Source organism: Oryza sativa, chromosome 5 (genome assembly GCF_034140825.1).
Source record: "Oryza sativa Japonica Group chromosome 5, ASM3414082v1".
Lineage (NCBI taxonomy): Eukaryota > Viridiplantae > Streptophyta > Magnoliopsida > Poales > Poaceae > Oryza > Oryza sativa.
Genome location: NC_089039.1, coordinates 26,323,078 through 26,346,682, shown reverse-complemented (window position 1 = coordinate 26,346,682; position 23,605 = coordinate 26,323,078). Strand labels below are relative to the sequence as shown.

At 45.9% G+C, this 23,605-nt stretch overlaps 3 protein-coding genes, 1 non-coding gene and 1 pseudogene across 4 annotated transcripts; 3 read left to right on the top strand and 2 right to left on the bottom strand.

Moving 5' to 3' along the window:
* The first annotated feature begins 901 nt into the window (after positions 1-901).
* Positions 902-2,776, top strand: LOC4339395 (anthocyanidin 5,3-O-glucosyltransferase). The gene has a single exon (XM_015783321.3). It carries the CDS (start codon positions 1,150-1,152, stop codon positions 2,584-2,586), a length of 1,437 nt encoding a protein of 478 aa, XP_015638807.1. The 5' UTR covers positions 902-1,149; the 3' UTR covers positions 2,587-2,776.
* Positions 2,777-4,234: 1,458 nt separating this feature from the next.
* LOC4339394 (UDP-glycosyltransferase 88F5) lies at positions 4,235-11,770 on the top strand. Its single transcript, XM_015783181.3, has 2 exons — positions 4,235-5,117; positions 10,602-11,770. The coding sequence occupies exons 1-2, from the start codon at positions 4,501-4,503 to the stop codon at positions 11,446-11,448; spliced, it is 1,464 nt and encodes a 487-aa protein (XP_015638667.1). The 5' UTR covers positions 4,235-4,500; the 3' UTR covers positions 11,449-11,770.
* Positions 5,306-10,202, bottom strand: LOC136356515 (uncharacterized; annotated as a pseudogene).
* Positions 11,771-16,071: 4,301 nt separating the features above from the next.
* On the top strand, positions 16,072-22,767 carry LOC4339391 (anthocyanidin 5,3-O-glucosyltransferase). The gene is made up of 2 exons (XM_015782791.3): positions 16,072-17,136; positions 21,951-22,767. Exons 1-2 carry the CDS (start codon positions 16,326-16,328, stop codon positions 22,595-22,597), a joined length of 1,458 nt encoding a protein of 485 aa, XP_015638277.1. The 5' UTR covers positions 16,072-16,325; the 3' UTR covers positions 22,598-22,767.
* Positions 21,074-21,209, bottom strand: LOC112939162 (small nucleolar RNA Z247). The gene has a single exon (XR_003242704.1). It is a non-coding gene; the product is annotated as a small nucleolar RNA Z247 (small nucleolar RNA).
* Positions 22,768-23,605: the final 838 nt, after the last annotated feature.

Sequence of the window (23,605 nt, the reverse complement as noted above, 5' to 3'; positions counted from 1 at the left end):
ACATGTACTTTATACCGGCTTCTGAATAACATGTAAATCTGTAGAGTTAGTACAGTAGATACATAGCATTATAAAAACAGAGGAGGAAGTGTATTTCGGCTTGTTCTTTCCTAGCCACTCTCCTATCCGACTAGATGGATTCTAATTGTCCGAATGAACATTCGCTTGTATGTCAACAAAATGCTTTCAATATTTTTAAATGATAAGATAGATTAATATGTAATATTTCGCTCCACAAACATGTAAGTTAAAATTCAATTTTGTATAAATTGTAATAAATATAACAATTTAGACATTAACTAGCATATGTATATTCATGTTAAATTTGTTATTTTTTTACTCATAAAAATCAAATTTAAACTTATATGTTTATGGTGGGTGATATATTACATTGTTTTGTTTCTTTTCGTGCTGACTCCGTTCTGACTTCCGACCACTTCACCAAACTGGGCTAATTGACCGCTTTACTATTGAGGCATTGACCACCGTCTTTTGATCCACAAGTTTTCTTCGTCTCCCTCTAGAGAACTTTTATATTGGCAGAATATACTATCAACAAATTGTACCATAGAAGTCATCTTGTTAACGTGAAGGAAAACCGTAGTGCGATATTAAGTACGATGTGTATTGCTATCAATAGGAAGCAGCGATATATAATATTCATCAGTTTTTAGGTGAAAATCTTTGAAGTGTAAAAGTAGTATAATTGGGGTATAATTACAATGTAACTCTCGTATGTAATTGAGTAAAACATGTTGGTGCTTGACTAGCTAGGGTTGCAAGCTTGCTACTCCCACTAGCGCACAAATGTGCGAATTTTTTAATTTCCTCTCTTCACGCAAATCTCGGTACAATATTCCAACGATCAAAATTCATAAGTTTTGAGGGGAAAACATCGGCGTAATTTTTTTTAGCAATTCCGATCAATGAATCAACGCAATGCCCATCAAGCCATGAACATCGAAAATAATGAGTGAATGACAACGTTGTACCGACCGCGCCGATGTGCAATCCTGGTCCAACAATGCCCTCCGAGCCTCCCCTCAACATATTTTGCTCTACAAAAGTTCTCTACTAACTCGGAAGAGCACCACTCATCCCACATCGATCGACGCCAAACTAGCTAGCTACTAGCAAATTGAAGCCAAGATGAAGAAGACCATGGTGCTCTACCCTGGCCTCTCTGTCAGCCACTTCCTCCCGATGATGAAGCTCGCCGACGAGCTCGTGGAGCACGGATACGCCGTCACCGTCGCACTCATCGACGACCCGCTCCAAAAGCAAATCGCCTTCACGGCCACCGTCGACCGCGTCATCTCGTCCAAGCCCTCCATATGCTTCCACAGGCTACCACGCGTCGACCACCTTCCCGCCGTCACCACCAACGACGGCGAATTCTACCTCCCCGGGTATCTGGACCTCGTGAGGCGACACAACGAGCCCCTCCATGGTTTCCTCTCTTCCCATTTCCGCGGAGGCATACAGGCCCTCGTCGTGGATATGATGTCCGTCGAAGCGCTCGACATAGCTGAGAGGCTCAAGGTCCCTGGCTACCTCTTCCACCCATCGAATGCAAGCCTTTTTGCCTTCTTCCTCCAGATTCCGTCCATCTGTGCAGAGAGTAAACGGAGCTTCAGTGAGCTAGGAGACACCCCTCTCGAGATCCCTGGCCTCCCTCCCATGCCGGCCTCCCACTTCATCGACAATCGGCCCGAGGAGCCGCCTGAGAGTGAAGTGTACAAGGCCGTGATGGATTTGGTTCGCAGGTACACTAATAAATGCTCCAATGGCTTCCTCGTGAACACTGTCGACTCGCTGGAGGCACGGGTGGTGAACACGCTCAGGCACGCACGCCGTCAAGGCGGCCGGGCGTTGCCGCCGTTCTACTGCGTCGGGCCGTTGGTCAACAAGGCCGGCGAAAGGGGAGAGCGACCCGAGAGGCACGAGTGCCTCGCATGGCTCGACCGGCAACCGGACCGCACCGTCGTGTTCCTCTGCTTTGGTAGCACCGGCATTGGCAACCACTCCACGGAGCAGCTCAGGGAGATCGCCGTCGGCCTGGAGAAATCCGGCCACCGTTTCCTGTGGGTGGTGCGCGCCCCCGTCGTCAGCGACGATCCCGACAGGCCGGACCTCGACGCGCTCCTCCCGGCGGGGTTCTTGGAGCGAACCAGTGGCCAAGGCGCCGTCGTCAAGCAATGGGCGCCGCAGGTGGACGTGCTCCATCACCGGGCCACCGGCGCGTTCGTGACACACTGTGGATGGAACTCGGTGTTGGAGGGGATCACCGCGGGCGTGCCAATGCTGTGCTGGCCGCTCCACTCGGAGCAGAAGATGAACAAGGTTCTCATGGTGGAGGAGATGGGCATCGCCGTGGAGATGGTCGGGTGGCAGCAGGGCCTTGTCACGGCCGAGGAGGTGGAGGCCAAGGTGAGGCTGGTCATGGAGTCCGAGGCAGGCGTCGAGCTCAGGGCGCGCGTCACGGCGCACAAGGAAGCCGCGGCCGTGGCTTGGACCGACGTTGGCTCGTCGCGCGCTGCGTTCACAGAGTTTTTATCTAACGCAGACAGCCGACAGACATCGTGAGTTCGTGGCCGTATCGTGAACTCCGGACATGGGTGGAGGCATAAGTCTAACGGGTGACCGTTCGAGCGCAGCCCGGACACGCTAGCGCATTCGGCCCAGTCCACATGCATTAGGCCAATCATGATATGCTATTCCAAGAAAAACGTACTACCTCCGTTTTTTAATAGATGACACCGTTGACTTTTTCTCACATGTTTGACCATTTGTCTTATTTAAAAAATTTACGTAATTATAATTTATTTTGTTATGAGTTGTTTTATCACTCATAGTACTTTAAGTGTGATTTATATCTTATACATTTGCATAAAATTTTTGAATAAGACGAATGGTCAAACATGTGAGAAAAAGTCAACGGCGTCATCTATTAAAAAACGGAGGGAGTATAAATTTTGTTGTATATGTAAAATTTATATATACTTGGTACTTGCTGAATACCCATAATTTACCAAAAATAAAAATATATTATAATATTGTCTAAAAGAAATACAGATAAGATTCCTATAGGATGTGTTATAATCCTTTTGCTATAGTAAATATTCACCTTGTTTTGGTTTAATATATACTCCCTCCGTCCCAAAAAAGACAAACCCTGGTTTCCGTGCCCAACATTTGACCGTCCGTCTTATTTGAAAAAATTATGAAAAAAATTAAAAAGACAAGTCACGCATAAAATATTAATCATGTTTTATCATCTAACAACAATGAAAATACGAATTATAAAAAAATTTCATATAAGACGGACAGTCAAAGTTGGACACGCAAACCCAGGGTTTGTCTTTTTTTGGGGCGGAGGGAGTACGTGGCTATCCATTGAATTTGATTGTCTTCTAATATTAAGAAGTAGTACCCCATCACATATTATGAGATTCACCAATCACATGCGCCTTGTTGTCACGTCGTCTATCTTTGAAAAGATAATTAGTTGTAAATTGAAGCACCGTAAATGCGAAATCACCATGTGCCTCGCTGTCGACGGGTACATCATCTACCACTGAAAGAATAATTAGCCATAAATACGAGCACCGGTGCCAAATCTAGAACTTGTACCTGGATGAACACGTTCCACCACCAGAAATATAATAAATTGAGTTACACTCACGTTGTAGATTTGATAGTAAGTTCAACAATACTATCTTTGTCCCAAAATATAAGATGATGTGGCAGAGCTATAGTTTCTATGGCAAGCTAAGGTCTGGTAATGCGTTAAATGTGACATAACTAACTTGTGTCTTGGTAAGTTAGGACAACCATCCGAATAGCCCCTTATATTTCTTTTTCTTTATGTATCAGAGAGTTTCTTCTCACATCATTGAGGCGCACTGTACACCTAACAGGGAAGTGGATTTCTTTTCTGGGAGGACATCTCCTTGTTTTGTAGTGTTTGAAAAGTCATCAAAAAATTATAAAAAATGCCAACAAATAGATTTGTATATGATAATTTTTTTACAAATATACAAGTTAAAATTCGACTTATACAATTCAGAAAAAACAACAAATTTGATCACGAATTACATGTTCTATTCGTAGTAAAATTTGTTATTTTTTTTCCAATTGTACAAGTTAATTTGAACATGTATGTTTATGGAGTGGCATATCACATATTGATATATCTTAATTTTTTTAATTTTTTTAAATATTTTTTCGGGTGACATAAAAAATAAAGGACATCCCCTTAATTCATGTAGACTTTCCCACCAAAAAGAACTTAAATGGTAGGAGCTCAGGCTCAGCACCCACCCACCCCCACACTACCCATCTCATCAAACAGCGTTCCGAATCATCAATGATCGCGTTCATTCGTCGAGCTTTAACTGCCACCAAGCTTTCTTCTCCCCTCAAACGCCAGATCGTCGGGAGACCACTCAGTAATTTCCGACGTAGACTGCAAACCAGCTAGAAAATTCAGAGCCCACAATGAAGAAGACCATCGTGCTCTACCCCGGGGTCGCCGTCAGCCACTTCCTCCCCATGATGCAGCTCGCCGACGAGCTCGTCGACCACGGTTATGCCGTCGCCGTCGCGCTCATCGACCCCGCCTTCCAGCAGCACACCGCCTTCCCTGCCACCGTCGACCGCGTCGTCTCATCCAAGCCCACCGTACGCTTCCACAGGCTCCCCCGCGTCGAGCTCCCTCCCGCCACCGCCACCGACGACGGCGACTTCCTCCTCCTCGGGTACCTGGACCTCGTGAGGCGACACAACGAGTGCCTCCATGATTTCCTCTGCTCCATGCTTCCCGGAGGCGTACACGCCTTCGTCGTGGATTCTCTCTCCGTCGAAGCGCTCGACGTCGGCGAGAGGCTCAACGTCCCCGGCTTCGTCTTCCACCCGGCGAACTTGGGCGCCTTTGCCATCTTCCTCCAGCTTCCTTCGATCCGTGCAGAGGGTGAGCCGAGCTTCAGGGAGCTAGGAGACAACCCTCTCGAGCTCCCTGGCCTCCCTCCCATGCCGGCATCTCACCTCTTCTCCCAATTTCTCGAACACCCAGAGAGTCAAGTGTACAAGGCCATGATGAACGTGAGCCGCAGGATGTTACCGACTTGGAAGAGAAGCAAGATATTTTCAGAGAATCAGAGAGAATTCGGAAGAAGAGGAGAAGAAACAGAGAGAAAGACAGAGATGTAGAGAGAGAGAGAGAGAGAGATTGAGTTTGTATTGAGTTGGAAATTCTGTCTTTACATGTCATCCTCCCGATTCTCTCTCCCTCCTTTATATACAGCTAGTTAACCCAGTTTCCACCCTTATACTTCGGGTTGGGCCTAGTTACACGAACATGCCGTTGCTGGGCCGTACTCTGAACAGAGCCAGCGATCTTGGACACTTGTTCCTGTTCATCATCAGGTGTGCCGGTGCCGGATGTAACATTCCCCCTTCCTTGAAACACAGCTTGACTCCAAGCTGTGGCAGAAGGAAAGCGATGCCTTAACTCCTCCAGATCTTCCCAAGAAGTGGTGGAAGACGAAGTACCAGACCAACGAACTAAAGCTTGAACAATCATCTTATCACCACGACGACGTAGCCGCTGTTGCAGAACCTCTACTGGAGTAGCCAGATGCCCAGAATCAGGATCCAATCGTGGTAATGTTGATTGAACAACTTCAGAAGCAGCTACTGCTTTCTTCAATTGAGACACATGCACCACTGGATGAATCAAACTGGTAGCAGGTAATTGCAACTTATAGGCAACAGAACCCACACGCTGAAGGATCTGAAAGGGCCCATAGAACTTGAAAGCCAGCTTCTGATTAGCACGAGTCATGACAAATTGCTGCACATAAGGCTGAAGCTTCATAAAAACCCAATCAGCAACCGCAAACACACGATCAGTACGCTTAGAATCAGCCTGACTCTTCATTCTTTGTTGAGCTCGAACCAAATGATGATGAATCAAACTTTGCATGTTATGACGATCCTGCATCCAACTATCCAATGCACTAGGCACCCCAACCGAATCCACTGAGAGCCCAAAATGACGAGGTTTATGACCAAACATTGCTTCAAAAGGAGTCAACATCAAGGCAGAATGAAATGAAGTGTTGTACCAAAATTGAGCAAGAGATAACCACTGACTCCACCTAGATGGACAAGCATGAACAAAACAGCGCAGAAACATTTCCAAACATTGATTCACGCGCTCCGTTTGCCCATCCGTTTGTGGATGATAAGAAGAGCTCATTCGTAATTGAGTGCCAGAACGCCGAAACAATTCCTTCCAAAAAAATACTGGTGAACACTCGATCACGATCAGAAATGATGGCCAGCGGTAGTCCATGTATTGAATGAATTCTGTCCATGAATAATTGTGCCACAGACACAGCAGTGAATGGATGGGATAAAGGCAAAAAATGAGCAAACTTAGTGAACTTATCCACAATCACCAAAATGCTATTATAAGAGGCTGAACGGGGCAATCCTTCAATAAAATCCATTGATATGACTTGCCAAGCATGTTCAGGTATTTGAACTGGTTGTAGTAACCCTGGATAAGGCACATGTTCAGGTTTAGCTTGTTGACAGACTACACAACTGTGCACAAAATCCTGCACAGTTTGCCTTAAACCTGGCCAAGCAAACAGCTGCTTAACGCGCTGATAAGTTACTTGAATTCCAGAATGGCCCCCTAGAGCAGCAGTGTGCAAATTTGCTAGAACTTGCTGCTGAAACTGCCGATTATTGCCCACCCAAACACGTTTCTTGAAATAAAGAATACCATTTTGCAACTCAAAATGAGCAGAATGAGGTGTACCTTCCTTAAAAGAATGCAAAAGCTGAAGAGCTTCGGGATCAGATTTATAACCCGAAACAACATCCTGTAACCAATCCGGTAGACCAACAGATAATGCACTCAAAATTGGAAGACCATCAGAAGATCTACGAGATAAAGCATCTGCAGCTCCATTCTCTAATCCTTTCTTGTAAACAATTCGATAACGAAGACCCAACAACTTAGTCATTGCTTTATGTTGCCAAGAGGTGGTTAATCGTTGGTTATCAAGAAAGGCCAGACTGCGGTGATCAGTGCGAATTAAAAATTCCTCGTGTTGTAAATACGAGCGCCAATGATCAACAGCAAGAATAATAGCCAGACTTTCCTTCTCATAAGTGGAAAGAACTTGAGTCCGAGGTCCTAAAGCCTTACTCAAAAATGCCACCGGATGCTGATCTTGCATAAGCACAGCACCAATTCCTCGGTCAGAAGCATCAGTCTCCACCACAAACATTTTCTGGAAATCGGGCATGACCAACACCGGTGCTGATATCAGACTCTGTTTCAAAGTGTCAAAAGCTTTTTGATGGTGTTGAGTCCAGATAAAAGGCTGCCCTTTACGCAATAGCTCAGTAAATGGCTTACTAATGATGCCAAAATGTCGGACAAACTTGCGATAATACCCTGCCTAACCTAGGAAGCTGCACACATCTTTAACAGATACAGGAACTGGCCATTGCCGAACCACCTGAATCTTTTCTGGATCTGTTGAAACTCCATCAGCACTAATAATGTGCCCTAGATAAGACAGTTGAGTCTGTGCAAAAGAACATTTGGATAATTTGACTCGTAACTGATGCTTACTCAGAGTCTCAAACACCTGACGCAGATGATTCTTGTGCTCCTCCAAAGTGCGACTGTATACCAAAATGTCATCAACAAAGACCAAGACATTTTGACGCAATTGATCAGCTAAAACTGTATTCATCACCCCCTGGAAGGTAGCTGGAGCACTCGTAAGTCCGAAGGGAAGCACCTTGAATTCAAAATGACCATTGTGAGTTTTAAAAGCTGTCTTAGCCTCCTCACCAACTGCCATCCGAATTTGATGATACCCTAAACGCAAATCAAGCTTAGAAAACCAGCAAGCTCCCGCCAATTCATCCATTAACTCATCAATTATTGGAAGAGGATACTTGTTTTTGACAGTGATAGCATTAAGATGGCGATAATCCACACAAAACCTCCACGTGCCATCTTTCTTTTTGACTAACAAAACAGGAGAAGAAAAAGGACTAGCACTTGGCTGAATAATTCCTTTTTGTAACATATCCTTAACTTGTTTTTCGATCTCATCCTTTTGAGCAGGTGTATAACGGTAAGGTCTCACATTAACTGGCACAGCCCCAGGAATCAAAGGAATTGTATGGTCATAATCTCGAGCAGGAGGTAATCCACTTGGTTCCTCAAATAAATGAGAGAATTCCTGTACCAAAGACTGGACAGCATCTGGAATTGAGGATAACTGGTCTGTAGAATCACTGAGGGCAGCACATAAGTGAACCAAACCTGCCACTGAGTCGATACTGTGCAGATGCTGTAAATGCTGACTAGAAATCAAAGCACAATCAGACGTATTGGACTGCACCCCACGCAACAAAACTTCATGACCCATAACTATCAAGTGAATAGACTTAAGCTGCCAATCAATGTGCATTGGACTATACTTAGTTAACCAATCCATGCCTAATATTGCATCATAACCTCCCAAAGCCACCACTTTAAATGTGGTCAAGAACTTCTGACCACTAACAAACCATTCAGCAGAAGGCATTTCTTTCTGACAATGCAACACCTGTCCATTGGCCACCTTAACAGACAGAGGATGAGCTAAGAACTGAACTCCAGTAAGACGGTCAGCCAATTGATCACTGACAAAGCTAGCCGAACTACCAGAATCCACAAGCATCAGTATATTCAACCCCTGAATTTTGCCTTGTAACCGAATGGTAGACTGAGAATCAGTACCCTGAACAGCATGAACTGACATAGCTAACAATGAAGAATCACTATCTTCAGAAGATATGCCAGCCTGATCCTCATTTACGTTGTCAGGAAATAGTGCAAAGAGCTCCTGAACAGCGTGAAGCTGAACTGTTCCTGAACATTTATGTGTCGGCGACCACTTTTCGGCACATAAGTAACACAAACCTTGTGCACGACGAAACGATCGAAGTGCACTAACCTTGTCAGAAAGATTAGTACCCCGATTGAGCTCTCCACCCTTCTTCTCCTCAGATTTCAGAGCCTTGGTTGGTGGCAATGGTAATGGATATGCATTTTTAAACTTCTGCGATCCATCCCCAAATTTCCTTTGCTCTTGATTCCGCTCAGACAACTCCTCCTGTAATAGAGCCAAAACCAGAGCAGACTCCAAATCCTTGGGGCAATGTAACAAAACAGCTTTGCGAATGTCAAAACGCAACCCTTCTATGAACTGGTGAACCAAATTCAAAGTGTTATACATAGGATCATACGTCAACAACTGATTCATCAGATCATCAAACCATTCATAAAACTCGCTCACTGAACCGGTTTGTTTAATCTGATCAAGCTGTCGAATCAGTTGCCGATGTTGATTTCTATCGAATTTTCGGTTCACCGCTTCACAGAATCGACCCCAATCGACAAAAACTTCATGAGCACGAGATGAACGTAGCCAAGACGCTGCCCTCCCCATGAAGTAAATGGTGGCTACCCAAACCCACAAATTTGGATGAGTTCCATAAACCCCAAAATAATGCTCACAACGCAACCTCCAACCCTGTGGATCCGAGCCATCAAACTGAGGAAAATCCAACTTTGGTAGTCTATGATTGAACCCTTGCTCCCCATGCAAATCCCGATTTCCCCGACTCGAATTTGCGCCAAACTCAATCCCATGAGGAACAGAAAATTCAGTGGGAATTTGGTACGTACCCTTGACCGGAGGTGGCCCGAGAGTATGAACTACCCCCGATGCCTTCCCCCGGTGAAAATTTGCGACGCGGTGGCCATCTGGACCGAGTTCGCTCGCCGCTGTTCCGGAAAACAACGGCGGCGTGCTGGGCGTAGGAAGCAGAGGAGTTTGGTGACTCCCTTCCTCCGCCATCCTTGACGCCTGCGAGGTGTTCGACGAATTGCCGCCCTCCTCGCTCTGCTTCTCCAACTTGAGGACATGCAGCTTCAGCTCCTCCATGTCGTGCTGCAACCCTTGTATAGCAGCATCAACTTGAGGTCGCCATCCAGCCACAGATTTGTCCAGTTTGAGCAGCATCTCTTGTGTCTCTCCTTGCTTGACGACCATGGTTCCGATCGCCGCTTGAATCTCCAACAAAGTCTTCTCGAATCCCTCGTTTTGCTTCGCCATGTCGTCGACTTGGATCTGAAGATGAGTTTTGAACTGAGGTTTCTCCAGGATTGCGGCTCTGATACCAAATGTTACCGACTTGGAAGAGAAGCAAGATATTTTCAGAGAATCAGAGAGAGTTCGGAAGAAGAAGAGGAGAACAAACAGAGAGAAAGACAGAGATGTAGAGAGAGAGAGAGAGATATTGAGTTTGTATTGAGTTGGAAATTCTGTCTTTACATGTCATCCTCCCGATTCTCTCTCCCTCCTTTATATACAGCTAGTTAACCCAGTTTCCACCCTTATACTTCGGGTTGGGCCTAGTTACACGAACAGGCCGTTGCTGGGCCGTACTCTGAACAGAGCCAGCGATCTTGGACACTTGTTCCTGTTCATCATCAGGTGTCGGATGTAACACAGGAACGCGCAATGTTCCAAAGGTTTCCTGGTGAACACGTTCGAGTCGCTGGAGCCGCGGGTGGTGAACGCGCTCAGGGACTCGCGGTGTCACCACGGCGGCCCGGCATTGCCGCCGTTCTACTGCATCAGGCCGTTGGTCGAGAAGGCCGACGAGAGGAGAGATAGAGCAGAGAGGCATGAGTGCCTTGCGTGGCTTGACAGGCAACCGGAACGCAGCGTCGTGTTCCTCTGCTTTGGCAGCACAGGCGCGGGCAGCCACTCCGTGGAGCAGCTCAGGGAGATCGCCGTCGGCCTGGAGAAGTCCGGCCAAAGGTTCCTGTGGGTGGTGCGCGCGCCTCGCGTCGCCATCGACGACGACGACGACTCGTTCAATCCCCGTGCCGAGCCGGACGTCGACGCACTCCTCCCGGCGGGGTTCTTGGAGCGAACCACCGGCCGCGGCGTCGTCGTCAAGCTGTGGGCGCCACAGGTGGACGTGCTCTACCACCGGGCGACCGGCGCGTTTGTGACGCACTGTGGGTGGAACTCGGTGCTGGAGGGGATCACCGCGGGCGTGCCGATGCTGTGCTGGCCGCTGCACTCGGAGCAGAAGATGAACATGGTTCTTATGGTGGAGGAGATGGACATCGCTGTGGAGATGGCCGGGTGGAAGCAGGGCCTTGTCACGGCCGAGGAATTGGAGGCCAAGGTGAGGCTGGTGATGGAGTCCGAGGCAGGCAGCCAGCTCAGGGCGCGGGTCACGGCGCACAAGGAAGGCGCGGCCACGGCCTGGGCCGACGGCGGCTCGTCGCGCTCGGCGTTTGCCCGGTTCATGTCGGACATGGACCGTACAGCCAACATCCGCTAGGACAACGTGAATTCGTGACCATCCAAGACACAGGATATTACGCCTTTCCAGAGTATCGTGCATGACGCTCGCCCAAATCTGTCCTTTCTTTTTTTTGTTTCTGATTAAGCCTAATGACGTTTTCACTCCTTTTTTAGCACCATTTTCCCCTGAAACGTACGTGTGCGCAAGAACGGGTTTCCCCGTGCACACGGCCACGCCTACGTGTTCATTGAATATTTTCTCATTGTAAACTTTACTAAATATGTTTTAAATGTATATGTAGAAAGTTTCCTTATAATAATGGAAAATTAAAAGTGCTCGTGGGCATGTGTAACATCCCAGCTTATGACTTAATAGGATTTATAGAATACTCATATCAACAAGTTGCAACTTTTTTCCGAAAGCCGAACACCGACTAGGAAATTCTTCCCGGGTGCATACGAGTGGTTTGGGGCAATTTCGGGATGGGTGACTGACTGGAAAATTCTTTCCGGATACACACGAATGAGGGCAGTCTATGACATCTGAAAGCTGCCAGATGTAAGCGGGCCCGGCCTGGGAGAGGCAAGATGTTACAGCATGGGAAAGGGAAAAGGCTGAAACGAGAACATAATATTGATCATTTTGACTTTGATCTATCGTACTTTTGAGTTCACAATCTCACTGTAAATTTACGAAGATTTTATCCATCATATAAATGCTCATATTTTTTAAATTTTTTTTATATAAGAGTACGTCAAAATGGTTAACAGTATGGTTTTATAAAATTTTAGAATTTACGTATTAAAATTTATATAGTTTTTCTTATTTAGAACATAAATTATGTGCTACGTACTAGGAGTTTTATGATATAGTGCTATCAATCATAAAACTCAGATGATCATAAAACTCGACCAAGAGAACAGACAGAAGGAAAGAAAAGCATATGATCACACTGCTATGATATAGTGCTATCAATCATTCAAGAATGCAATAAACACAGATGAGTAAGGCCCTGTTATTTTCTTATGAAGATTATGATTTTCCCTCCATTTCCATTAGCATGCTTTTCAAACTACTGAACGGTACGTTTCGTTATGGAAGTTGCTTTAAAATATCACATATATCCATTTGTGCATCAACTTTATCTCCATCAACTTGGTCTTTATCTCGTTTTATGTGAAAAGCATTGGCCCCAACCCGCAGGCCTACATGGGCTGCAGAAAGGGCTGTCAGGGATTGCACGTTAGAGTATCTCCAACAATCTCTCTATCCCACTCTCCAAGCCAAAATTTAGCCATTATAGACAAAAAAAAACGTATTCCAGCAGAATTTCTATCCGGCTTGCCAAGCCATCCGGCTGGCTAAACTCCCCCAGTGAGTGGCCAGATTTGGCCATGCTATTTGGCTTGCTAATGGTGAGCCCCACCTTCCTTCTCTCCCCGTCTGCAGCCGCTGTAGTTAGTCCCGTCGCCGTAGCCGAGGAAAGCGGAAGTGGGAGGCGCCCCACTGCGGCGCGATAGCAAGGAGGGAGGATGGCGAGCCGGAGCCGAAGCTTTGCCGCCCCGCTGCCCCTACCCTCCCTTTCCCTGCCCTCTTGCGCCATCTCCCGTGCTCGCCTCGTTCGCCATCTGCACAACCGCCGTTGTGCCGTGGTCTGGATCGCCATCCACTCAGTTGCCTATCGTCGCTGAGGTCTGGGCCGCCATCCGCCACCACCTTCATCTTCACCACCTCCCGTGCTCACCTCTCCGCCACCATCGTCATCGGGGCCGCCATCCCCACCGCCAACTTCGCTGTCGGCGTCCACGGATATGGATCGGAGGACCTCGTTGGAGGCAGCGGGTGCACCGACCTCGAGCGCATTGGGGAATGCTATGGCGGCGTGGGCGGGGACCAGGGGTGGCAGTGTGGCGGTGGGGATGAGAGAGGCGGTGGTATGGAGAGAGAGGAGAAGAATAGGAGAGAGGGAGAGGAGGGGTTGAAAAAGGGTAGTGAGCCTAACATATGGGACTCACTATTTAGGTTGGACAGTGTAATAGAGAGTCTATTGGAGTGAAATACAAATTTGGCCATCCAAATTTTTGACAAACTGGCCAAATCAATATTTAGAGTCAAATTTGAAGAGACTGTTGGAGATGCTCATACCCACCAGCTCGATGGAGTTGTTGTGTACATATGTGTGTGAAATCGTTGTAGGAATCATTGTCTTGAGTTATATGTCGTGATGAACAATTGGCCATGGTGATGGTTAGTCCGATTGTTGAATTGTTGTGGTTGTGTTGGTGAAGGGTCGGTGTACAGGTGGTCCAACCAGAGCTTAAGTCCGATTAGACCGGATGCGCATGGGCGGCCGAACTGATGGCTGAGGTGCAATTAGACCAGAACATTCTTGATTATATTGGATTTTGAGTTATTTTTTTATGTTAATTCCGTGATGTTTATGGCTTCCAATTATTTCGTATGTGTATTGTGTTTATGCTAATGTGAGTTTAAGTTAGGAAAGTCGGATATGGTTTCTTCGTTTCCCATATATAAGTGTTGCTTAAGGCTGAGAACTGTCTATGGTGGATTGGAATTGACTTAAGTATAGTTGTCCTAACGATCAAGAAGATTATACAATATGCTAAGGCTAAAGATTGAACAATAAACTGGAGATGGAGTTTTTGTTTGGCATAAGCGAGATGTGTGTAGATAAAAGAAAAAGTCAAAGTTGAAAAGAGTACTAGCTGAAGTAGGATTTAGGGTTTGAATTTACAAAGAGATAAAATAATACATGGTTTGGGAGGCTTTTCTATATATAGAAGTAGGATTCCTAATTTAAGTAGGATTTTGGCTTTTGTGGAGTGCCTTTATGTACAAATAAATAAGGTTGAGCATCAAGAGGTAACACTTTTTTAAGGTGAAAAATTAGGGTTATCTTTAGGTCTTGACTCTCGAGTTGAGTTTGAAAGTTGAGAGAGAAGTGCTTGGAGACACTTTATAAACACATCTTGATGTAATATAAAGTTGATCAGCTTATTTTGTCGAGTTGTGTTTTTGTCTTCTACCAGTTGTCTTGCACGAGCACCAGCGGTTAGACTGGAGGAACACTGACTGTCAGATCGAGATCCCATCAACAGTCGAACCAACGATGTAAAGATGGTCAGACTAAAATTCCAACACCGGTCTACCAACTTTCTGAAGCTAGCTCAAGGAACGTATTAATGGATGAACAACCCAACCCTTAGGGTCCATTCTATATTTTAGAGCTCGGTTCTTTCAACTTAAAAAAGATTTTTTTTTATGATCTCCTTGTTCACCTTCTCTGGTAGTCTTGCTTCTTATGCTTAATCCTACAATATGAACTACATCGTGTTAAGTGATTCCATCTAAAAACAATCCACTATTTCCCTTAAATTCAGCATGTGCTCTGTGAAGAGGCCACCAACCTTGTTTCTCCACCGTTCCCATATGGTGATGAAATGCGCGATTGGAGTCTGTGTTAATATTATCTACTCGCCGCGCTCGATCTCAATCCCCTTTCAGCCGACGAGCAGGGGCAATTTGGTCTCATCAAGTAGAATTCCAACGAAAATGGAATTGAAAATGACGAAAATGGAGAAAATGGCAAAGTAGCTGTGATCTCGCGCTTTAGATTGGCATTTTAGCGAAATGCGTTTTTGGGATGGCATTTCAGCGAAACCGCTTTTTGAACGTGGCCAAATGTCCATTTTCTCCATGGGAAGGGGAGCTGGTGGTGGCAGGGGAGCGATGGGGCGAGGGGAAGGGAAGGAACCGATGGGGGCGATGTGCGGTGGTGCTGGTGGCGACAATGGACTTCAAAGGAGGAGAAATGTGACTGTGGATCTAGGTTTTTGACTGGGAGAAGAAGGGTAGAGAGAAGGGTTTTGTCCCCTTTTAGCCCGTGCAATCCATTTTTTCTAGCCTATTGTGCGCTCGACTTGGTGAGCTAATCTAAATTTCTGCCCCCGTGATGTACCCTTTGCCGACTGTTGGCGTGAAGGCAATTGTTTTGTCGACAGATAATACGTTGCCCATGAATCACCGACATTTTGTTTGTCTCAAAAGACTAGAATCGCCGACACATAATACGTTGGCAGTGCTATATACATATTTGCCTACAAATGATGTGTTCTGTGTACCGACGTTTTGCCAACAGTAGTAGTCAGTTGGTGAAGATGGGCCATCATGTAGTGATTGTCTAAAATAAATATAAATAAGTTTACCTATTTAAGTACAGTTATGGATTTCCGTATCCAACGTTTGATTGTCCGTTTTATTTAAAAAGTTTATAAAAAATTAAAAAAATAGCCATACATAAAGTACTATTTATGTTTTATCATCTAATAAAAAAAATATTAATCATCAAAATTTTAAATAAGACAGACGGTCAAATATTGAATATAATTGGATATAAACAGTTTAAAACTATACTCTTCTAGGATAGAGCCACGGAGGTAATATTAAACTTGCTCCTAGGAGAGTATAGTACCACTACCCACCTCACCAAACAGACCCCCATCATAAATGGCTGATTTAATTGGGCTGTACTCCCTCCGTCCCAAAAAAAGATAAACCCTGGTATCCGCGCCCAATGTTTGACCGTCCGTTTTATTTGAAAAAATTATAAAAAAAATAAAAAGACAAGTCATGCACAAAGTATTAATCATGTTTTATCATCTAACAACAATAAAAATACGAATTATAAAAAAATTTCATATAAGACGGATAGTTAAAGTTGGACACGCAAATCCAGAGTTTAACTTTTTTTAGGGCGGAGGGAGTATATATGGGGCAATCTAGTTCTCTTCTCCCCTCAATCAAACGAGCCAGAGGTAGGTCGGGAGACCACTCTACAGTCTACCCTCCAGTGCCTCCACAGTACAAACTAGCCAGAAAAATTCAAAGCCACCATGAAGAAGACCATGGTTCTCTACCCCGGCCTCTCCGTCAGCCACTTCCTCCCCATGATGCAGTTCGCCGACGAGCTCATCGACCGCGGCTACGCCATCACCGTCGCACTCATCGACCCCGTCTTCCAGCAGCACATCGCCTTCCCTGCCACCGTCGACCGTGCCATCTCATCCAAGCCCGCCATACGCTTCCACAGGCTCCCACGCGTCGAGCTCCCTCCGGCCATCACCACCAAAGACAACGACTTCTCCCTCCTCGGGTACTTGGACCTCGTGAGGCGACACAATGAGTGCCTCCATGACTTCCTGTGCTCCATGCCTCCCGGTGGTGCACACGCCCTCGTCGTGGACCCTCTGTCCGTAGAAGCCCTCGACGTTGCCAAGAGGCTCAACGTTCCCGGCTACGTCTTCCACCCAGGGAACGCCAGCGCCTTCGCCATCCACCTCCAGCTTCCATTGATCCGTGCAGAGGGTCAGCCAAGCTTCAGGGAGCTAGGAGACACCCCTCTCGAGCTCCCTGGCCTCCCACCCATTCCGGTTTCTTACCTCTATGAGGAACTTCTCGAGGACCCGGAGAGCGAAGTGTACAAGGCCATCGTGGATTTGTTTCACAGGGATATTCAAGACTCCAATGGCTTCCTGATGAACACGTTCGAGTCGCTCGAGGCACGGGTGGTGAACGCGCTCAGGGACGCGCGCCGTCACGGCGACCCGGCGGCGTTGCCGCCGTTCTACTGCGTCGGGCCATTGATCGAGAAGGCCGGCGAGAGGAGAGAGACAGCCGAGAGGCACGAGTGCCTCGCATGGCTCGACCGGCTGTGAAAATCAGAGGTGCAGAAGCGTTGAACCTCGTTAGTGGCCGCACCTTTGTTAATATATGGTGATAACAACCATCACCGTGGTTTTTACATCCATATAGCATGCAGTCTGTTTTGATGGATAGAAGAGGCTAACAACCTAACAAACTCTATCTTATCCAATCTAACAGATCTCACACGCATGTATACAATATAGTTTCACAGCCCCCCTCAATCACAACCTTCCCAGGTTGAGATTGTGCTTAAAGTTCTCTAACTGTCTTACAGGCAAAGCCTTGGTAAAACCATCAGCAACTTGATCTCCTGTAGGTACAAAATCAATCTCTAATAGTTTCTGAGATACTCTTTCTCGAACAAAATGATAGTCAACTTCTATATGCTTTGTTCTGGCATGAAAAACAGGATTAGAAGAAAGATACTTAGCTCCCAAATTATCACACCACAACTTGGCCATAGGCGGACTCTGCACTTGTAATTCTGTCAATAAAGTCTGTACCCACATAATTTCTGCTGTAGCATTAGCAAGAGCTTTGTATTCTGATTCAGTACTAGACCTGGAAACTGTAGCTTGTTTGCGTGCACACCAAGATACAAGATTATCTCCCAAAAAAACTGCAAAACCTCCAGTTGATCTTCTATCATCAAGAGATCCTGCCCAGTCTGCATCTGAATAAGCACTAACAAGCATAGACTTGGACTTGCATAGTTTCAACCCAAGTTTAGTACACTGTTTCAAATATCTTAAGATTCTCTTAACTGCAGCCCAATGAACAGTGGTTGGTGCATGAAGAAATTGACAGACTTTGTTAACTGGAAAGGCAATGTCTGGTCTAGTCAGGGTTAGATACTGAAGAGCACCAACTACACTTCTATAATTTGTTGCATCCAGAGGCCCTAGTAAGTCACCCTCATGAGCAGATAATTTCTCACTAGTAGACAACGGTGTACTTACTGGTTTACAATCAAACATATTTACCCTTCTCAGGAGATCACAAGCATATTTATCCTGTGTAAGAATTATTTCATCTGTTACCTTGTTTACTTCTATACCCAGGAAGTAATGAAGATCTCCCAAATCTTTCAGGGCAAACTCCTTTTTCAAATCCTGCAGAAGAGCTGACACTGCCTCCTGTCTGGAGCTAGTGACTATTATATCATCAACATAGATAAGAACAAATATGATTAGTCCTCCTTTGTTATAAAAGAATAAAGATGTATCCCCTTTTGATCCTTGAAAACCAAGATCATATAATTTCTTGCTGAGCCTGGAATACCATGCCCTTGGAGCTTGCTTTAGCCCATAAAGGGCTTTATCAAGCTTGCACACATATCCAGGAAAAGATTCATCCTCATATCCTGGTGGTTGTTTCATGTATACCTCTTCTTCAAGGAATCCATGAAGAAAGGCATTCTGTACATCTAGTTGTCTCATGCACCAACCCCTAGACACAGCAATAGACAAGACAATCCTGATAGTAGCAGCTTTGACTACTGGACTGAAAGTATCTTCATAATCTATACCGTATCTCTGTTTAAATCCCTTTGCAACTAGGCGAGCTTTATACCTGTCTAGACTTCCATCTTGTTTTCTTTTAATTTTATAGACCCACTTGCAGTCTATAACATTTCTACCTTGCTTAGGTGGAACTAGGTGCCAAGTTTTATTATTCATCAAAGCCTCATACTCTATATCCATAGCCTTTTTCCAGTTTGTATTTTGCAAAGCATCAGTTAAATTTTTTGGTTCACCAGTCACAGTAAGAAAGGTATTCTTGTATTTAACTGTGCCATCGGTATATACCTTCTCTTTTCGAATACCTCTTTGCAGACGAGTAGTTGGGCGAGACGGCGCTTGAGTCACTTCCTCCCCTGTCGCGAACGGCTCGGATGCAGAGATGTGTGATGGTGACGGGACATCATCATTGCTGGCAGGCGTCGCGGTGGCGTGACTAGGTTGGCTCGGCGAAGAGCTGTCGGCCGAGTGATGCGTCATCACGTCAGGAGAGGCAGGAAAATGTACCACGTCCAGGGATGTGGCAGCGCCGGGTTGACTGGCAGCGGTATCTGATGCAGACGGTGATGCAGCGGTATCCTGATGGATCTGTTCAGCCAGATTTTCTGTGGCACCGGAAGAATCATCTGCTTCATCATTTTCTGCAGAAACAGGCTGCACATTGCTTCCAAAAATTTGATTAGCAGGATTAACAGGAATATTAGCCATATTGTCATCTAGCTGTTGTTCCCCAGGATTTGATGTTGGATTTAGGAGATGTGAAGGAAGCAATAAAATTTCTGAACGAAGTCTAGCACCGGCGTTTGTGTGAAGTTTAGCAAAGGGAAAATTTGTTTCATCAAAGATAACATCACGGGATATATAGACACGACCTGTGGAGGGATCAAGACACTTGAACCCCTTGTGTAGTGTGCTGTACCCCAAAAAAGTGCACTGCTTTGATCTGAACTGAAGTTTGTGTGTATTATAGGGTCTCAGATGTGGCCAACAAGCACAGCCGAACACCCGGAGAGAACTATAATCTGGGGTTTGATTAAACAAGTGCTCAAGCGGTGTGAGGAACTGAAGTAGTTTTGTAGGTGTCCTATTAATAAGATACACAGCGGCTTGAAAAGCTTCATCCCAAAATTTTAGAGGCATGGAAGAATATGCAAGAAGGGTGAGACCAACTTCTACTATATGTCTATGCTTTCGTTCAGCTGAGCCATTTTGTTGATGAGTATGTGGACAAGAAACGTGATGTGTGATTCCTATCTTTGTAAAGAAGGAGTGAAGTTTTTCATATTCACCTCCCCAGTCGGATTGCATGGCTATTATCTTCCTATTAAACAAACGTTCAACAAGAGCTTGGAATTCATGAAACTTTTGGATGACTTCAGACTTATGCTTAATCAAATAAAGCCAAGTAAATTTACTATAATCACCAATAAAGCTCACATAATATTGTTTGCCCCCAACAGAAGTGAGGGCAGGACCCCAAACATCAGAATAAATAAGTTCCAAAGGATGACTCGACATACTAGAAGATCTAGAATAGGGCAATTGATGACTTTTACCCTGTTGACATGCATCACAAACCGACTGTTTATTTGACTCAGCTAAACAAGGAAGATTATTTTTGCTAATGACTTTCTCCACAATTGGAGAGGCTGGATGACCCAGGCGACTGTGCCATCGCTCAAAGGATGGCTTGATGGCTCCAAAGGCTTCTTTTAGAGGACGAGGACGTTCATGAGGTGATGAAGATGGAAGAGCGTACAGTCGCCCCCGGCATGGTCCCCTAAACAGAAGTTTCTTCGTGGCCAGATCCTTAAGATTAAAATATTTAGAGTAAAGCTCCATGTAAGCAGAATTATCAGAGACAAGTCTATTGGCAGAAACAAGATTCTTATTTGCATTGGGAACATATAGGATATTGCGAAGATGAATATCACGATTTGGGGTTCTAACAGTAGAATGACCAATATGACTAATTTCCATACCTGCACCGCTTGCGGTGTGAACTTGATCTTGCCCCTTGTAGCGATCGCGAACCGTGAGCTTGTCCAGTTCGCCAGTCACATGGTCCGTCGCACTCGTGTCGACGTACCAATTTGTATCAATCCCATAAGATGTTGCCGATCCTGCATATTTTTCATCGGGAACAAAATCTTCATCATAGCGATACCAGCAGTTGATTACCGTGTGTCCCCTCTTGTAACAGAGTTGACATTTAGGTCTGTTGTCGACGCCTCCCGGTGGTCGTGCGCCGCCATTGTTGCCGCGTCCCCTGCCGCGGTTAGCGCCATTGTTGTTGCCGCCACGGCCGCGGCCGCCGTTGCCGGTGTTGCCGCCGCGTTGTTGTCCTCCACCACCGCCACGTCCTCGGTTCGCCAAATTGACAGAAGAGTCTCCACCGTGACGAAGCGCGAGACGCTGCTCAAAGCTGAGCAGCTGAGAGTAGGCTTCTCCCAGCGTCATGGTGTCCTTGCCAACGATGGTGGAGATGACAGGTTCATACGTGTCGTCGAGGCCGGCGATGATGTAGGAGATGAGATCATCGTCATCAACGATCTTGCCGGCAGCCGTCATCTCATCAGCGAGGGCCTTCATCTTGGAGACATACTCGTTGATGGAGAGAGTGCCCTTCTTGGTGTTGGAGAGAGCGATGCGAGTGTTGATGAAGCGCGCCCTCGTGACGGAGGAGTACATCTCCTCCAGCATCTGCCATGCTGCTGCAGCCGTGCCGCAGGTGGCCACCTGTGCCAGAACGTCTCTAGCTAGGGTGGAGAGCAGGAATCCTAGAACCTGCTGATCGGTTGCAACCCAATCATCAAATTCTGGATTGCGAACAGTGACTTCTTTCTCTCCCTTGTCGCCTGCTGTCGTCGTGATCAGGGCGTTGGGAGTTTTGGTGGCACCGGTGAGATGCCCCTCAAGGCGAGCTCCTCGTACAGCCGCCATGACCTGCGCTTTCCATAGCGCATGGTTTGATTTGGAGAGTTTCTCCGAGATCGCGTTCCCGCCGAGAGGATTCCCGGCCGCCGTCTTCGACGAACTCGCCATGAGTTGGATTAGATGCGATTTTGTGGATGGATAGGCTCTGATACCATGTGAAAATCAGAGGTGCAGAAGCGTTGAACCTCGTTAGAGGCCGCACCTTTGTTAATATATGGTGATAACAACCATCACCGTGGTTTTTACATCCATATAGCATGCAGTCTGTTTTGATGGATAGAAGAGGCTAACAACCTAACAAACTCTATCTTATCCAATCTAACAGATCTCACACGCATGTATACAATATAGTTTCACACCGGCAACCGGACCGCAGCGTCGTGTTCCTCTGCTTTGGTAGCACCGGCACGGGCAACCACTCCAAAAAGCAGCTCAAGGAGATTGCCGTCGGGCTAGAGAAATCCGGCCACCGGTTTCTGTGGGTAGTGCGCGCCCCCATCGTCGTCAATAACGATCCGGAGAAACCATACGACCCTCGGGCCGATCCGGACCTCGAAGCGCTCCTCCCGGCGGGGTTCTTGGAGCGAACCAGTGGCCAGGGCGCCGTAGTCAAGCAATGGGCGCCGCAGGTGGACGTGCTCCATCACCGGGCGACTGGCGCGTTCGTGACGCACTCTGGATGGAACTCGGTGCTGGAGGGGATCACCGCGGGTGTGCCAATGCTGTGCTGGCCGCTCTACTCTGAGCAGAAGATGAACAAGGTTCTCATGGTGGAGGACATGGGCATCGCTGTGGAGATGGTCGGGTGGCAGCAGGGCCTTGTCACGGCAGAGGAGGTCGAGGCCAAGGTGAGGCTGGTCATGGAATCCGAGGCAGGCAACCAACTCAGGGCGCGGGTCACGACGCACAAGGAAGCCGCAGCCGTTGCATGGGGCGACGGCGGATCGTCGCGCGCGGCGTTTGCCGAGTTCCTGTTGGATGCAGACAGCCGACAGTCTCACTAGGGCACCTATGGATCTGGCACATCTACCTTCAATTCAAACATACTATGTATCTTTGTTATTGTTATATGAGTCCGATAAACTTTAAAATAAGTATTTTATCATTGACACGTGATGTGATAAACCATGAATTCACGTATCAACATGATAAAGGCACGGTGGCTTTTAAGTCAGAGGATCTCAATCCAACATCTATTTGTCTTTTAATTTTTTGTGTTGTCTAAAATACTATAAAAAAATTATCGTTTAATTTAATAAGTTAGATCGATATATGTGATATATCACTATACAAATAAGAAAAAATAAAATTAATTTATACAATTAAAAAACAAACAAATTTGACTCCCAATTTAACGCATAGTTCCAGTAAAAATTGTTTTTTTTCTAACGTGCAGATCCAATTTTAGCTTATAGGTTTAGACCCCGTTTAGTTCCTAAATTTTTTTCCCAAAAATATCACATCGAATCTTTGAACACATGCATGAAGCATTAAATATAGATAAATAAAAAACTAATTATATAATTAGGGGGGAAATCGTGAGACGAATCTTTTGAGCCTAATTAATCCATGATTAGCCATAAGTGCTACAGTAACGCACATACGCTAATGACGGATTAATTAGGCTCAAGAGATTCGTCTTGCGGTTTCCAGGCGTGTTATGAAATTATTTTTTTCATACGTGTCCGAAAAGCCCTTCCGACGTTCGGTCAAACATCCGATGTGACACCCAAAAATTTTTCTTTACGCGAACTATTATGCAGTGGCATATCATATATTCATCTATCTTCATACACACGATATAAACAAGAAGATATCCTCTGGTAGGTTAAAAATTCATCACTATAGTACTTTCTCAGTCCTAAAATATAGCTATTTTTAGCACAGTACCTTGTCCCAAAATGAAGCTATTTTTCCAACTACCTCCTCTCAACCAATCACAATCATTCTCCTTCACCTACTTTTTCTTTTCAACCAATTACACACCTTCTCTAATCATTCTCACATACTTT

Excerpts from the sequence above, each read along its gene's own strand:
- LOC4339394 (XM_015783181.3), top strand. The coding sequence starts at position 4,501 with ATGAAGAAGACCATCGTGCTCTACCCCGGGGTCGCCGTCAGCCACTTC. Across the intron at positions 5,118-10,601 it reads ATGAACGTGAGCCGCAGGAT|GAACGCGCAATGTTCCAAAG; the intron begins GTTACCGACTTG and ends GATGTAACACAG.
- LOC4339391 (XM_015782791.3), top strand. The coding sequence starts at position 16,326 with ATGAAGAAGACCATGGTTCTCTACCCCGGCCTCTCCGTCAGCCACTTC. Across the intron at positions 17,137-21,950 it reads CGAGTGCCTCGCATGGCTCG|ACCGGCAACCGGACCGCAGC; the intron begins ACCGGCTGTGAA and ends ATATAGTTTCAC.
- LOC4339395 (XM_015783321.3), top strand. The coding sequence starts at position 1,150 with ATGAAGAAGACCATGGTGCTCTACCCTGGCCTCTCTGTCAGCCACTTC.